Source organism: Oncorhynchus mykiss, chromosome 16 (assembly GCF_057628025.1).
Source record: "Oncorhynchus mykiss isolate SJ-2025 chromosome 16, ASM5762802v1, whole genome shotgun sequence".
Taxonomy (NCBI): domain Eukaryota; kingdom Metazoa; phylum Chordata; class Actinopteri; order Salmoniformes; family Salmonidae; genus Oncorhynchus; species Oncorhynchus mykiss.
The window spans coordinates 71,721,475-71,737,763 of NC_143037.1; the positions used below are offsets into that span (position 1 = coordinate 71,721,475).

At 41.8% G+C, this 16,289-nt stretch overlaps 2 protein-coding genes and 1 long non-coding RNA gene across 3 annotated transcripts; 2 read left to right on the plus strand and 1 right to left on the minus strand.

Annotated features, from left to right (window-relative positions):
• Positions 1-130: 130 nt before the first annotated feature.
• On the plus strand, positions 131-2,555 carry LOC110492629 (troponin C, skeletal muscle). The gene is made up of 6 exons (XM_021567054.3): positions 131-218; positions 1,006-1,057; positions 1,156-1,299; positions 1,578-1,692; positions 1,806-1,942; positions 2,095-2,555. The coding sequence occupies exons 1-6, from the start codon at positions 216-218 to the stop codon at positions 2,124-2,126; spliced, it is 483 nt and encodes a 160-aa protein (XP_021422729.1). The 5' UTR covers positions 131-215; the 3' UTR covers positions 2,127-2,555.
• A 186-nt stretch (positions 2,556-2,741) lies between these two features.
• On the minus strand, positions 2,742-4,602 carry LOC110492630 (TATA-box binding protein associated factor 13). The gene has a single exon (XM_021567055.3). The coding sequence runs from the start codon at positions 4,310-4,312 to the stop codon at positions 3,938-3,940; it is 375 nt and encodes a 124-aa protein (XP_021422730.1). The 5' UTR covers positions 4,313-4,602; the 3' UTR covers positions 2,742-3,937.
• Positions 4,603-7,798: 3,196 nt separating this feature from the next.
• On the plus strand, positions 7,799-10,913 carry LOC149976976 (uncharacterized). Its single transcript, XR_016487522.1, has 2 exons — positions 7,799-7,879; positions 9,344-10,913. It is a non-coding gene; the product is annotated as an uncharacterized LOC149976976 (long non-coding RNA).
• Positions 10,914-16,289: the final 5,376 nt, after the last annotated feature.

A 16,289-nucleotide genomic window follows, 5' to 3' on the forward strand; every position in this document is an offset into this window, starting at 1 on the left:
CACTTTTATTGGCTGGTGGAGGGCCTCAGAACCCTAAAAAGTTCAAGATTCTAAATCTGGAGTCCTGTGAGCATCAGTGGGCGTGTCTTAGGTGACCGGTTTAAAGTGTGTCTAAACTCACTTGACGTCTAGTCTTTCTGTTGAGGTGCACCCGGATTGACCACTCCTTTGGGCTATATTTCCGTGGATATTTAGGGGAAAGCTAATCAGCAACCATGGTAAGAACAATGACTTGAACACATGCAACCAATTACACGAATGAAAGCATAATGAACAGCGAGTTTGTATAGGTTAAATGTGCAATGTTACATTTGGATGGGTACAGAAATTAGGGCAATTAAAATTAAATTAGCCTAATTTTGAAATTATTTATTTTAGAATAATTTCAACAATGTATTGTCTCAATATAAAGTGTAAGGTATAAAACATCAGATTGAAATAGTACAGTAATTAGCTTAGATCATGATTTCTCAATCATCTTGATAATAACAATCACTAAATTGCTTAACCAAAAAATATAAAGTGTAATATGTTTACAGTGTATAGATATATATCTAATTTATATATCTAAGTTTATAGTGTGTATAGATATCTACTTTATATATCCATATCTGGAACATGAAAGTTGTGGGGGCGCAGGGTAGATATGGGTACTTGTCAGGCACACAACCTAAAAGGGAGTCCGACAGCAAGGCTGCGGATAGTGCTTATGCGACAAATTCTGTCGGATTGTATGTCAGTATGGCCATATACGGAGGGAGGAGGGGGGGGGGGGGGTGTAATGTGTTGAGCCTTAAATAGCATGGCACATTTTCACTTGGCCTAAGAGCTGTCCGTAGGCCGTATAGGCTTAACCTACCCTTTTTGGGCAGGGCACGTGTGACTGTCAATACAAACACACGAATGCTAATAGCCAATAACTTTTGCTTCAAAAAAATATATATGTTGTCTTGGAGAGATGGTCACTACAATGACTTGACACACGTGGCGCTGTTTTTCCTCTAGACTGACGCGCAACAGGAGGCCCGCTCATACTTGAGCGAGGAGATGCTTAACGGTGAGTAGGCCCATAGCAAACCATGTTGCCGTTAATTCACGTCAGGTCTAATGAATATAATAATTCGTTTCCCGATACTTATGGCCTAATCATTCTAGAGTTCAAGGCTGCCTTCGACATGTTTGACACCGACGGTGGCGGTGATATCAGCACCAAGGAATTGGGTCAGGTCATGAGGATGTTGGGCCAGAATCCGACAAGAGAGGAGTTGGATGAAATCATTGAGGAGGTCGATGAGGATGGTGAGAAACTGCTGAATCTAAAATTGACTCATGTTAGCCTACATGAATGTGTGTATATATAAACCTAAATGGAACACTTGCGTTTTGGTAAAACCAATGCCCGTGTTGTGCTCAGGTGACCAGTGTTTCATAAGTACCTGTTAACATTGTCTGTAGTAGTTTTTTATTCGCGCGCCTGTTAACATTGTCTGTAGTAGTTTTTTATTCGCGCGCCTGTTAACATTGTCTGTAGTAGTTTTTTATTTGCGCGTGATGCGTAATCTGGCCCTTCACCTCAGGTAGCGGAACCATCGACTTCGAGGAGTTCTTGGTCATGATGGTGAGGCTCCTAAAGGAGGACCAGGCCGGAAAGTCCGAGGGAGAGTTAGCGGAATGTTTCCGTGTGTTCGACAAGTAGGTTACAGGCTTGGGGAGAAGAGGTTACCGTTTACATGTGTGTAATTACAGTCAGCTTTCAAATGATGGCGAAAGGCTCTTAAACTCCTTCCAATGTGTTACTAATGCAGGAATGCCGACGGCTATATCGACAGAGAAGAGTTCGCCATCATCATCCGCAGCTCTGGAGAACAAATCTCAGAGGAGGAAATTGATGAGCTGCTGAAGGATGGAGACAAGAACGCTGATGGCATGCTGGACTTTGACGGTAGGACATAGGGATGATGCCTTTGATTATAACTGTGGTGCTGATTGGCTAATTAGCCTACGACCTGCATTTTCATAATGGATACTGAGGGACTTTTTAATTGACCCTGAAATACATTTAAATGTTTTGTTCATAATGGATTAATTTTTCAGAATTCCTCAAGATGATGGAAAATGTGCAGTAAAACGGAGACTCATGGACATTCCTCCTTCCTTTGACCCCTGCTGACCTATTCCGATCCTCTATTGACCCACTCCAACTCACCCTCCCTATCTGGTCCATTGCCCCCGTTCATCCACCTCAAAAAACAACTAGACCTGTTCGACAGGCACCTGGTGGAAGTTACCAGAGCTTTTGAGCCCTTCCTGCTTGTGATTGACGCCAAGCTGCTGCTGTTCCCCAAATTAGGTGGGCAAGGCCCGGGATGTGAAAATAACTGCAACTCTACAGAATGGCTCAGTGCATCATAGGCACTCAGCACAACAGCCTGAAGCTGGGAGCTTAGTCAGGACGTAGTCTAATGGGCTGCTTGTGATCGCTGCTTAGACCAATCACGTCACTGTAATAATAAATTGTTTGAAAGGAGATATTAATAAACACATGCTCACTGGAAGTTGGTCTGTAGGCTATTATTGAGGAATGTCAAAATGTTTGTGTTTTACTTTGATTCATACATCCATCTTGTCTTTGATGCCGTTGTTACCGTTTTGGACCAAAATAACAAGCCAGATTAGAAAGCAGTGAAGCTAGGCCTACTTACTCATTGCAAAATACAAATAAATATATACCATCGGGGAAATCCTGGCAAGTTTTTAATATATTGATTATGCAAACAATTTGAGCCAAAGGAGTCCCACTTAAAATAGAGTACTGATACAGTGAGTTAAGGCAGGGTTTCCTAAAGTTGGTCCTGCCCCCCAGGGGTGCACCTTTTGCCCACAGCCGATTCAAAGCTTGGAGTTGGTTGTTTGAATCCGCTGTGCAGTCCTTGGGTAAAAAACAAAAGGTAGGGAGGGGAGGGGAGAGGCTCCAGGACAGAGTTTGAGGAAACCCAGGGTTAAGAGACAAAGGATAAACTCCGTCTTGCAGTTTCATTGCATGCAGTTAGGTCCATGTGCATTCATTTGCAAACATTTAATAACAGCACAGGCCAAATAGTTTATTCAACAATAACACTATATATCCACTGTCTAAAGTTGTAGGAGCAAGTTAAATGGTCCCGGAACAAAAACTAATCCATGGATTCATATAGAAAGTCTACATTGACCTCCCCTCTGGGCCATGTCCTGAAATAAATATCTCCGTAAAGGATGGAAGACGGTGTCAAAAGGTGTAAGTTACTGTATTCATTTCACCATGCCTATCCTTAGCGAGGAATGGGACAATCCTCTCACAAGAGCAAAGTTAGCTCACATGACATGATTTATACTGCAAAGCAATATCCTTCAGCAGACGGACTTTAATGAGAACTTTCCAGTATTAAGTTTTCACATACACCGGATAGGTGCAGTGAATTGTGATGTTTTACAGGGTAAGCCATAGTAGGCAGCCCCCCTAAAACAAATCAGGGTTAAGTGCCTTGCTCAAGGGTACAGACCATTTTTTTCAGTGTCAGCTCAGGTATTCGAAACAGCAAAACTCTCAGCTACCTGCCATCCTGTTATTCGTCTACGCTATTAGATTGAGAGATTATTTGTGAACAAACGTATAATTCCCAACTGAAAGGCAGCAACATAGCATCTAGTCTGCCAGAAAGCCACACACAGATGATTTTGATAAAGATATGTATATAAGGCATTGGCATTTGACATGAGCACAAACATAACTGAAGTCACAAGTGGATGGTCAATTAACATCTCTATGGCCACATCTGCTACAAAATAAACGTTAGATCCTTATAAAAACATGTTTAATAATCATAGCAGAATACACAGCATGGACAATGCGGGAAAAAAAATCCATGTTGAAGCCCATATCCCTCTACAACCACAGGACCTAAGAACCATAGTTTGCTTCATCAAAGGCCTTGCGGGCTCTCTTCAACTCCTCGTTCATCGTCAAGAGGTCCTTCACTCTGGCAAACTTCCTTGGATCTTTCCGGATGAGGAAAACAATGTCTTCCACCTGGACACGGCCCTGGCGTCCGATGGACATGGCTTTGTGTGTCATCTCCGTGACGAACTCGATCACAAGGTCCTCCAGGATGTCCACTGATTCAGTGTAGGGATTCTGGTCGTCTCCAAACCCATACATCATACACCGAAGCTCTTTAGAAAACAACCGTTTTCGCTTGCCGTGGCTCCCATCGGTTCCACCCGCCCCGTCATCCAAATCCTCGTCGAAATTGGTTTCGTCTTCCTCCTCCGCCATTCTACCAGCGCCAAACGGTGTACTAGAGCTAGCAATTGTAGCTAGCGTTAGCTAACTAGCTAATTAATAACGTGGCTAACTTAGCTGGCTAGTTACAAATCCCAGTGTCCAAAGGTGTTTCGCAAACGTTTCAGGAAGATGCAATTGGAATCCTGAAACGGTTTGTGTCGAGGTGTTTATATTTATTTTAGCTTAATATCAATAATAAAAACCTAGGAGCACAACAGCCAAACCTCCGAATTAACGATTTCTTCTTCACTGTATTTGCCACCGGAAGTACTTACAGCACTTGTCTTGGCGTTATTTTGCTTGGAAAAATAATAATACTGCCACCTAGCTGCGGTGAGTGGGGCTCAAATCAAATGTTATTTGTCACATGCGCCGAATACAAGATTAGACCTTACAGTGAAATGCTTAACCAACAATGCAGTTTTAAGAAAAACAAGTGTTAAGTTAAAAATAAAAACATAATTAAAGAGCAGCAGTAAAATTGCAGCAGCGAGGCTATGTACAGCGTCAATCAATGTGCAGGGGCACCGGTTAGTCAAGGTAAATGAGGTAATATCTACATGTAGGTAGAGTTAAAGTGACAATTTATAGATAATAAAGAGAGAGTAGCAGCAGTGTAAACGTGGGGGAGAGGGGGACAATGCAAATAGTCTGGGTAGCCAGCTGTTCAGGAGTCTTATGGCTTGGGGGTAGAAGCTGTTAAGAAGCCTTTTGGACCTAGACTTGGTGCTCCGGTACCGCTTGCCGTGCGGTAGCAGAGAGAACAAGGGTGGCTGGAGTCTTTTTGACAATATTTAGGACCCTCCTCTGACACCGCCTGGTATAGAGGTCCTGGATGGCAGGAAGCTTGGCCCCAGTGATGTACTGGGCCATACGCACTACCCTCTGTAGTGCCTTGCAGTCGGAGGCCGAGCAGATGCCATACCAGACGGTGATGCAACCAGTCGGGATGCTCTCGATGGTACAGCTGTATAACTTTGAGGATCTGAGGACCCATGTCAAACCTTTTCAGTCTCCTGAAGGGGAATAGGCTTTGTGACTGGTTGGTGTGTTTGGACCATGCTGTTTGTTGGTGATATGGACACCAAGGAACTTGAAGCTCTCAACCTGCTCCTCTACAGCCCCGTAGATGAGAATGGGGACGTGCTCCAACATCCAACATGCACCAGCGGCTCCAGGAGAGTAAAAATCCAGTGCATAGGTTAATTTGCTTGCACACATATCCAGATGATACTGAGTACCATTTTGTGTAATGATGGTGTCGGTGTGATCAATGCGTCAGTCGGGATGGTTTGTGCTGCAAAGTGAGGTTTTCTGAAAGCTTCAGGGCTTTCACCCGGAAAACGGTTAATTACAGGGAGCTCCATTATCTTTTCACAATGTACATTAGTGATATCTGCTGGTCAGCAATAAATAGTGATTATCAGATTGACGTTTTTTTTATCAAAACTCCGTGGCGCAGCTTTGAGTCGTTGCTTTATTTAGGATGCTTAAGACAGAAGCTTATATTATACAAAATAAAACAACTTATTTGAACAACAACGCAGAAAATGTGGTTTCACACAAAAATATGTATAAATAGTGTGCCTTCAAAGGGATTGGATGTTGCCTCACACATACCTACTTATTTAAAAAGTTTATTTTTAAATTATTCATAAATATTATCCTGAAAACCACTATATGAAGAAGTGTGATAAAAAGGCATACATTCAAATTGTACCTTTTTGTAACGACCACCCAGAAACGTCGTTGCATCTTTTTTGACGCTGTATTCATGTAAAGAATCTGCGGTAAGACACCGAGGTAAAGTTGGTTTTATATTCACACATTACACATTCGACGGACATTCAACAGACATTCAACAGACATTCGCCAAAAGTCATTTTAAAATTGTAAAAATCAATAACTTAATTGATCGATTGTCACAGAAACGTAAAAACAGATGTTTTTTTCCTATAAATGTCTAGCATACTTTTACAACCTTTGTTTTGAGTAAAAATTCCAGTCTTGATTTGTTGGAATACATAAAACGTTTCAAATGCTATTTAAAGCGGTATAAATCAGTAACTAATTCAGTTGGTCACAGAAACATCAAACTAGGTGTGATTTATTTTATAAATGTCTAGCATACTTTTACAACTTTTGTTTTGAGTAAAAATTCCAGTCTTGATTTGACAGAGGACATGTAGTCTGTCTTGAGGGTGTGTGGTCAAATATCTAACGAGTCTGTTTTACCCTATTAGAAGGGGCCGGGCATAAAATTCTGCATCTTCAGCCATATTACATGACATTACAGGAATAAACTACGTAATGAAGGCGTCAGGCCTGACTAACAAAGAAGACAGGTGGATGGATCAAGAGAACCAAGACGATCAACATGGACATTCCACAGTGGCGATAAGGAAAACTAAGAGTGACCCATAACACACACTACCGTTCAAAAGTTTGGGGTCACTTAGAAATATCCTTGTTTTTGAAAGAAAAGCACATTTTTTTGTCCATTAAAATAACAATAAATTGATCAGAAATACAGTGTAGACATTGTAAATGTTGTAAATTACTATTGCAGCTGGAAACGGCAGATTTTTAAAATGTAATATCTACATAGGCTACTGAGGCCCATTATCAGCAACCATCACTCCTGTGTTCCAATGGCACTTTGTGTTAGCTAATCCAAGTTTATCATTTTAAAAGGCTAATTGATCATTAGAAAACCGTGTTGCAGTTATGTTAGCAATGTGATAATAAATGTGTATTTTGTGATTGTGACCCAGAGACTCTTGACCATTTATTTTGGGACTACTCTTTTATCAGAAGATTTTTGTGTGAGTTAGAAGATTTTATTTTAAAAGAAACAACTATTAATGCTAATTTGAAAGACTCTGATATTATGTTTTATTTTGAACCAAATGATATGGACCCTGATTTAACTTCCATTGTTCATTTGTTTATCTTTCATGGAAGATTATTTGTCCATAAAATTAAGTGGGCAAAGAACAAACCCCCTTTCACATGATTTAAGATAGAAGTTAAATATTATTTTTAAATTATCAGTAAATGTAAAAACAAAAAAGCAATATGCACCATAAAAGTATTTAACAACTTGAAAATGAATCTTGATATGTCATACTGTTAGGTTTATGTACTCTTGTTTGTACATTTCTGTTATTTTGTATTTGTTGTGTTCATAATACAATAAAAAATACAAAAAGACAGTAGATTTATAGTTGAACATATTTATTAAGATTTTACCCTATTATGGAGAGATGTACTGCTGGGATTATATACCTACGATATAAATAATTGTAAACAATTTAATGTAATCAATTTCATTATTCTTTTTGCCAAATGTCATATTCACAAGAGTACATTTACAATTAAATTAGACCTAGCTTTACAGCAGCCGACTGGAGCAAAGTATACGGGAGTTGTCGAGTAGGTGGCGGTAATGCAACATATTGGATGCCAACCGCTGTTAAACCTCATCGAATAAGAAGCAGACAACCGGGACCTGCCAAACTTTGCTTATGTTACCGCCGCCGTTCGCAAGTTGAGCTGGTGAGTTCAACCAGATGGTAGCCACAGTTTTATAAGATCTCTGGTGCAGCTAGCGCCAAACCGGAGCTAACTAGCAAGTTATCGACTACTAGCCCGGTGGTTTGCCCATACATACTGCTTTCCGGTGTCATCAGCAATGCAATCGATTTAGTTTGGCCACTGGATTTTCTGGTGACATCGCTGCTACAATGTTTAATCATTCAATTATTTTGTAAAATCTGCATGCTCATGTTCACACACATGTAAACCTATGCCTGTGCCAACATAAACATTGGAGTATGCTTACTGATAAGACTGGTCAGACAGATTGTTCAACTCAGTAGTCTGTCACATGCTCGCTGCAACCTGGTCTCAGAGCATTTCATACTATTCTGTATTTTAAACCTGAACGATGATATGATATGTTATGAATTACAAATTGTTTTATTTGTTACGATTTTGCAAAATGAACAATATGTTATGGATCTGCAAAATGTATGTTATGTTACAAATTGTGGCTAATGTTAGTTATCTCGCTAACGTTAGCTAGACTAAAGGTTAAGTTTAGGAGTTAGGGGAAGGGTTATCTAAAATGGTTAGGGTTAGAGAAAGGTTTAGCTAACATGCTAAGTAGTTGCAAAGTAGCTAAAAAGTAGTAAATACTTAAAATTGCTAAAATACTAAAGTTGTCCGTGATAAGATTTGAACTCGCAACCTTTGAGTTGTTAGACGTAAGCGTCATACACCTACCCCAACAAACCACCCAATGTTTGCCTTAACCATCTGTTTTATGTAAACCATACCAGAGATATTAGAGAAAGGAGGAGATGGGAATCCCATTGGGCAATGAATGGAGGAACGTATAACGCCCCACCCAGCAGACTAGACCAATCGCATTCACGTTGTCTTGCTGCATCACGCAGTTGCTAAACTGATCGTCACGCAATCCCTTCTCAAAGTCAGGTTATGATTAGAGAGACACTGCGATTTTCCACGGAAGTACGTAATTTCACAATTCCAAAACTATACAATACTACAGATAGCAAGTTCATTATCTCACATATTGGAAAAGATTTGTAATATTGTACTAATTGTTGACAAAATTAATGCTAGTGTTGGATTTTTGAGCTAGTGCCCAATTGACTCTTGTTCACTGCTTGAAGGAGAACACTCCTTAGTCCCAGAATCACCCAGAATGCACCGCGCTGCCTATTGACATAGCATGGGCAACGTACACAATGGGCGTTAATACGATTCCAATGGAGTTTCCCCATCTCCTCAAATGTATCTCTGACGATACCAAACGTATCATAACATACTAATGGAGCTTCTCGGATTTACATACAGAATAATACAAAATGCTCTGAGACCAGGTTTCATGCTCAGCTAGCAGCAAATTATATCAGTAATTTGATTATATTGTCAACTACTCCCATCTTTCTCTCTCTCCCCCTCTTCCCTCCCTTCTAACTGTCCAACCTTCAGCACAGCACAGCACAGCGTGGTACATTGCTCCCGTTTGAAGATGGTGCCCCTGCAGTAGTTTTTGTGGGGGAGAGTGAACCTGCACCATAGCTTGCCCTGTCCAGATCCTATGCCGGACAGACCGGTCTGTGAGCCTGGTCCTCTTTTTCTATGTCTTCTCCATCGGCATTACTTTTTTTTAACAAGTGGCTAATGAAGTTGAGTCTGAGGCTGGCTAATGAAGGTGAGTCTGAGGCTGGCTAATGAAGGTGAGTCTGAGGCTGGCTAATGAAGGTGAGTCTGAGGCTAGCTCACACTCCTCAAGAGACATAGCATGCTATTTTAGGGCAGGTAGCCTGTTGGATCAGTAACTGAAATTGGGTTGAGGTCCCCAACCCCAAAGCCAACACCTACTTTGGCCGCCAATGACTGGAACAAATTGCAAAAATCGCTGAAGTTGGAGACTTCTATCTCCCTCACGAACTTTAAGCATCAGCTATCTGAGCAGCTTACTGATCGCTGCAGCTGTACACAGCCCATCTGAAAATATCCCATCCAACTACCTACCTCATCCCCATATTGTTTTTATTTACTTTTCTGCTCTTTTGCACACCAGTATTTCTACTTGCACATCATCTGCACATCTATCACTCCAGTGTTAATTTGCTAAATTGTAATTAATTCGCTACTATGGCCTATTTATTGCCTTACCTCCCTACTCCATTTGCACACACTGTATATAGATTTTTCTATTGTGTTATTGACTGTACTTTTGTTTATCCCATGTGTAACTCTGTGTTGTTTTTTGTCACTTTGCTTTATCTTGGCCAGGTCGCAGTTATAAATGAGAACTTGTTCTCAACTGGCCTACCTGGTTAAATAAAGGTGTTCTCAACTGGCCTACCTGGTTAAATAAAGGTGTTCTCAACTAGCCTACCTGGTTAAATAAAGGTGTTCTCAACTGGCCTACCTGGTTAAATAAAGGTGTTCTCAACTAGCCTACCTGGTTAAATAAAGGTGTTCTCAACTGGCCTACCTGGTTAAATAAAGGTGTTCTCAACTAGCCTACCTGGTTAAATAAAGATAAAAGATAAAAAATAAGTAAAAAAGTTTGATTGTGGAGGCCAGGTCATCTGATGCAGCCCTCCATCACTCTCCTTCTTGGTCAAATAGCCCTTACACAGCCTGGAGGTGTGATTTGGGTCATTGTCCATGGAAAAAACAAATGATAGTCTCACTAAGCGCAAACCAGATGGGATGGCGTATCGCTGCCATGCTGGTGAAGTGTGCCTTGAATTCTAAATAAATCACAGACGGTGTCACCAGCAAAGCACCCCCACACCATCACACCTCCTCCTCCATGCTTCCTCTGAACAGTTGATGTTGAGATGTCTGTTACTTGTACTCTGTGAAGCAGTTATTTGGGATGCAACCTGAGGTGCAGTTAACTCTAATGAACTTATCCTCTGCAGCAGAGGTAACTCTGGGTCTTCCTGTTCTGTGGCGGTCCTCATGAGAGCCAGTTTCATCATAGCGCTTGATGGTTTTTGTGACTGCACTAAAATTAAAATAAAGTTATTGAAATTTTCCAGATTGACTGAGCTTCATGTCTTAAAGTAATGATGGACTGTTGTTTCTCTTTGCTTATTTGAGCTGTTCTTGCCATAATATGGACCTGGGTCTTTTACCAAATAGGGCTATCTTCTGTATACCACCCCTACCTTGTCACAACACAACTGATTGGCTCAAGAAGGAAATAAATACTTCAAATTAACTTTTTAACAAGGCACACCTTTTAATTTAAATGTATTCCAGTTGGTTGAGAGAATGCCAAGAGTGTGCAAAGCTGTCATCAAGGCAAAGTGGGGCTACTTTGAAGAATTTCACATATAAAATACATTTAGATTTGTTTAACACTTTTTTGGTTACTACAGTACACGATTCCCCATGTGTTATTTCATAGTTTTGATGTCTTCACTATCATTCAGTTAAAGAACAACTTCGTATTCACAATGACGTCCAAAGAACAGTGTGTTAACTAACTTGTTCAGGGGCGGAACGACAAAGTTTTACCTAGCAACCTTTCGGTTACTGGTCCAATGCTGTAATACTCTAACCACTAGGCTACCTGCTGCCCTAATATATTTATTCAATTGCATACATACACACATGCTTACTTAATCGTATACATACACAAATGTATCTATATTTGTTTAATTGCATACATACATACACACGTACAGTTGAAGTCGGAAGTTTACATACACTAAGGTTGGAGTCATTAAAACTCGTTTTTCAACCACTCCACAAATTTCTTGTCAACAAACTATAGTTTTGGCACGTCGGTTAGGACATCTACTTTGTGCATGACACAAGTAATTTTTTCAAAAATTGTTTACAGAGATGATTTCACTTATAATTCACTGAATCATAATTCCAGTGTGTCAGAAGTTTACATACACTAAGTTGACTGTGCCTTTAAACAGCTTGGAAAATGCCAGAAAATGATGTCATGGCTTTAGAAGCTTCTGATAGGCTAATTGACATCATTAGAGTCAATTGGAGGTGTACCTGTGGATGTATTTTAGTGCCTACCTTTGAACTCTGTTCCTCTTTGCTTGGCATCATGGGAAAATCTAAATAAATCAGCCAAGACCTCAGAAAATAATTGTAGACCTCCACAAGTCTGGTTGATCCTTGGGAGCAATTTCCAAACACCTGAAGGTACCACGTCCATCTGCACAATCAATAGTACGCAAGTATAAACACCATGGGACCACGCAGCCGTCATACCGCTCAGGAAGGAGACGCACTCTGTCTCCTAGAGATGACCGTACTTTGGTGTGAAAAGTGCAAATCAATCCCAGAACAACAGCAAAGGACCTTGTGAAGATGCTGGAGGAAACGGGTACAAAATTATCTATATCCACAGTAAAACAAGTCCTAAATCGACATAACCTGAAAGGCCGTTCAGCAAGGAAGAAGCCACTGCTCCAAAACCGCCATAAAAATGCCAGACTACAGTTTGCAACTGCATATGAGGACAAAGATCGTACTTTATGGAGAAATGTCCTCTGGTCTGATGAAACCAAAATAGAACTGTTTGGCCATAATGACCATTGTTATGTTTGGAGGAAAAGGGGGAGGCTTGCAAGCCAAAGAACACATGTTGTGGGGGTGGCAGCATCATGTTGTGGGGGTGCTTTCCTGCAGGAGAGACTGGTGCAATTCACAAAATAGATGGCATCATGAGGTAGGAAAATGATGTGGATATATTGAAGCAACATCTCAAGACATCAGTCAGGAAGTTAAAGCTTGGTCGCAAATGGGTCTTCCAAATGGACAATGACCCCAAGCATACTTCCAAAGTTGTGGCAAAATGACTTAAGGACAACAAAGTCAAGGTATTGGAGTGGCCATCATACACAATTTAAAGGCAATGCTACCAAATACTAATTGAAGTTTATTATTTTAAAAGGCTAATTGATCATTAGAAAACCCTTTTGCAATTATGTTAGCACAGCTGAAAACTGTTGTGCTGATTTAAAAAAGCAATAAAACTGGCCTTTGTGAAAAAATGCCCCTTGATGTTGCTGAATTTTGAAGGAAATAAGTACAATGATCTGTACTTATGTTAAAAATAGAACAGGTATTGAAGGCTAATAATGAGTCACCCCACCACCAGTCAGTATTGTTCTCATGCAGCTCCTAGGTGTACAGTCGGAATGGTCTACACATGGCCATTCTCATTAAATGCTTTACCCCTCCCCCCCCCCCCCACCCCACCCCCTCCAATGTTAATCTTTGCGACTCCCTTTTCAATGTTAAGAGCTATATGATTAAGTGAATGGATTATATATATATATTATTAGAGTGCCTTAGACCACTGCGCCACCCGTGAGGCAACACTCCCTTTTCAATGTTAAGAGCTATATGATTTCGGATGACTGCGTTGCCTGGTTCACCAATTACTTTGCAGACAGAGTTCAGTGTGTCAAATCGGAGGGCATGCTGTCCGGTCCTCTGGCAGTCTCTATGGGGGTGCCACAGGGTTCAATTCTCGGGCCGACTCTTTTCTCTGTATATATCAATGATGTTTCTCATGCTGCGGGCGATTCCCTGATCCACCTCTACGCAGACGACACCATTCTATATACTTCCGGCCCGTCCTTGGACACTGTGCTATCTAACCTCCAAACGAGCTTCAATGCCATACAGCACTCCTTCCGTGGCCTCCAACTGCTCTTAAACGCTAGTAAAACCAAATGCATGCTTTTCAACCGTTCGCTGCCTGCACCCGCACGCCTGACCAGCATCACCACCCTGGATGGTTCCGACCTTGAATATGTGGACATCTATAAGTACCTAGGTGTCTGGCTAGACTCTAAACTCTCCTTCCAGACCCATATCAAACATCTCCAATCGAAAATCAAATCAAGAGTCGGCTTTCTATTCCGCAACAAAGCCTCCTTCACTCACGCCGCCAAACTTACCCTAGTAAAACTGACTATCCTACCGATCCTCGACTTCGGCGATGTCATCTACAAAATTGCTTCCAACACTCTACTCAGCAAACTGGATGCAGTTTATCACAGTGCCATCCGTTTTGTCACTAAAGCACCTTATACCACCCACCACTGCGACTTGTATGCTCTAGTCGGCTGGCCCTCGCTACATATTCGTCGCCAGACCCACTGGCTCCAGGTCATCTACAAGTCCATGCTAGGTAAAGCTCCGCCTTATCTCAGTTCACTGGTTACGATGGCAACACCCATCCGTAGCACGCGCTCCAGCAGGTGTATCTCACTGATCATCCCTAAAGCCAACACCTCATTTGGCCGCCTTTCGTTCCAGTTCTCTGCTGCCTGTGATTGGAACGAATTGCAAAAATCGCTGAAGTTGGAGACTTTTATCTCCCTCACCAACTTCAAACATCTGCTATCTGAGCAGCTAACCGATCGCTGCAGCTGTACATAGTCTATTGGTAAATAGCCCACCCATTTTCACCTACCTCATCCCCATACTGTTTTGATTTATTTATTTTTCTGCTCTTTTGCACACCAATATCTCTATCTCTACCTTTACATAACCATCTGATCATTTATCACTCCAGTGTTAATCTGCATAATTGTAATTATTTGCCTACCTTCTCATGCCTTTTGCACACAATGTATATATAGACTCCCCTTTTTTCTACTGTGTTATTGACTTGTTAATTGTTTACTCCATGTGTAACTCTGTGTTGTCTGTTCACACTGCTATGCCTTATCTTGGCCAGGTCGCAGTTGCAAATGAGAACTTGTTCTCAACTAGCCTACCTGGTTAAATAAAGGTGAAATAAAAAAAAATAAAAAATAAAATTAAGTGAATGGATTATATATATATTATAAGAGTGCCTTAGACCACTGTGAGGCAACACTCCCTTTTCAATGTTAAGAGCTATATGATTAAGTGAATGGATTATATTTTTAATCTGTAGGAGGAAGTTCAATTTCCTTTGTGTATTTAAAGGGACGGTTTGGGATTTTTCAATAATAATTTAGCAAAGGTAGTTTTGCCAGTCCCATTACCTTTATGTTCCATTACTTTTATGTAAACGATGAAAGGCAACTGCATCTATATGAGTTTGTTTCTACGCACTTTGTGAAATGTCTGCATGTGGACAAAAGCAAGGCTTCTGTCCTGACCCCCCCCCCCCAAGTCCCCCTGTTTCTCCAGAACCCATGATAATGTTGATGGCATATTCAATGAACTGATGAAAACTAACCAAGCGCTCCAGGACAAATTGTCTGGAAATAAAGGAACTTAAAATCAAGAAATTCAACCAAGACAAAAAAAGACAAGGCCGAGGATAAAGTCTACTTCTGGAGAAACCCTGATAAAAGAGGTCCTCCTCTCCATGACAGACGCAGGAGGGAGGCTGGTTACTTCTATCCACTTTGTCTGATCAACGCTCTGCAACCAGCGCCTCATCCGCTTCCTGTACCAGTTTTTTATCCAACGAGAGACTGGGCCGACGGAAGGGCGGAGGTGGCCGCGGGTACACGCACCGACGAGATGTCACACCCGACGGTGTAATGACTATCAGAGGCAGAGGGGACCTTTCACACGGTCCCAGAACCCACCGGACTGAGTGGTATTAATTTATCAAGCAAGATATTGAGCCCTGCCCATGTCTCCTTGCTTAATAAAGGGTTATCCGATACGTCAGTCCTTACCCGCCCTGCTGATAAGGGTGGGTCGGTTGTACAATCCGATACGAAAGTCCTTACGGGTGGGTCGGTTGTACAATCCGATACGTCAGTCCTTATTCGTCCTGCTGATAAGGGTGGGTCGGTCCTTACCCACCCTGCTGATAAGGGTGGGTCGGTCCTTACCCACCCTGCTGATAAGGGTGGGTCGGTTGTACAATCCGATACGTCAGTCCTTACCCGCCCTGCTGATAAGGGTGGGTCGGTTGTACAATCCGATACGTCAGTCCTTACCCGCCCTGCTGATAAGGGTGGGTCGGTTGTACAATCCGATACGTCAGTCCTTACCCACCCTGCTGATAAGGGTGGGTCGGTTGTACTCATGGATAGGACAGTCCTTATTCGTCCTGCTGATAAGGGTGGGTCGGTTGTACTCATGGATACGTCAGTCCTTATTCGTCCTGCTGATAAGGGTGGGTCGGTTGTACTCATGGATAGGACAGTCCTTATTCGTCCTGCTGATAAGGGTGGGTCGGTTGTACTCATGGATAGGACAGTCCTTATTCGTCCTGCTGATAAGGGTGGGTCGGTTGTACTCATGGATACGTCAGTCCTTACCCGCCCTGCTGATAAGGGTGGGTCGGTTGTACTCATGGATAGGACAGTCCTTATTCGTCCTGCTGATAAGGGTGGGTCGGTTGTACTCATGGATAGGACAGTCCTTATTCGTCCTGCTGATAAGGGTGGGTCGGTTGTACTCATGGATACGTCAGTCC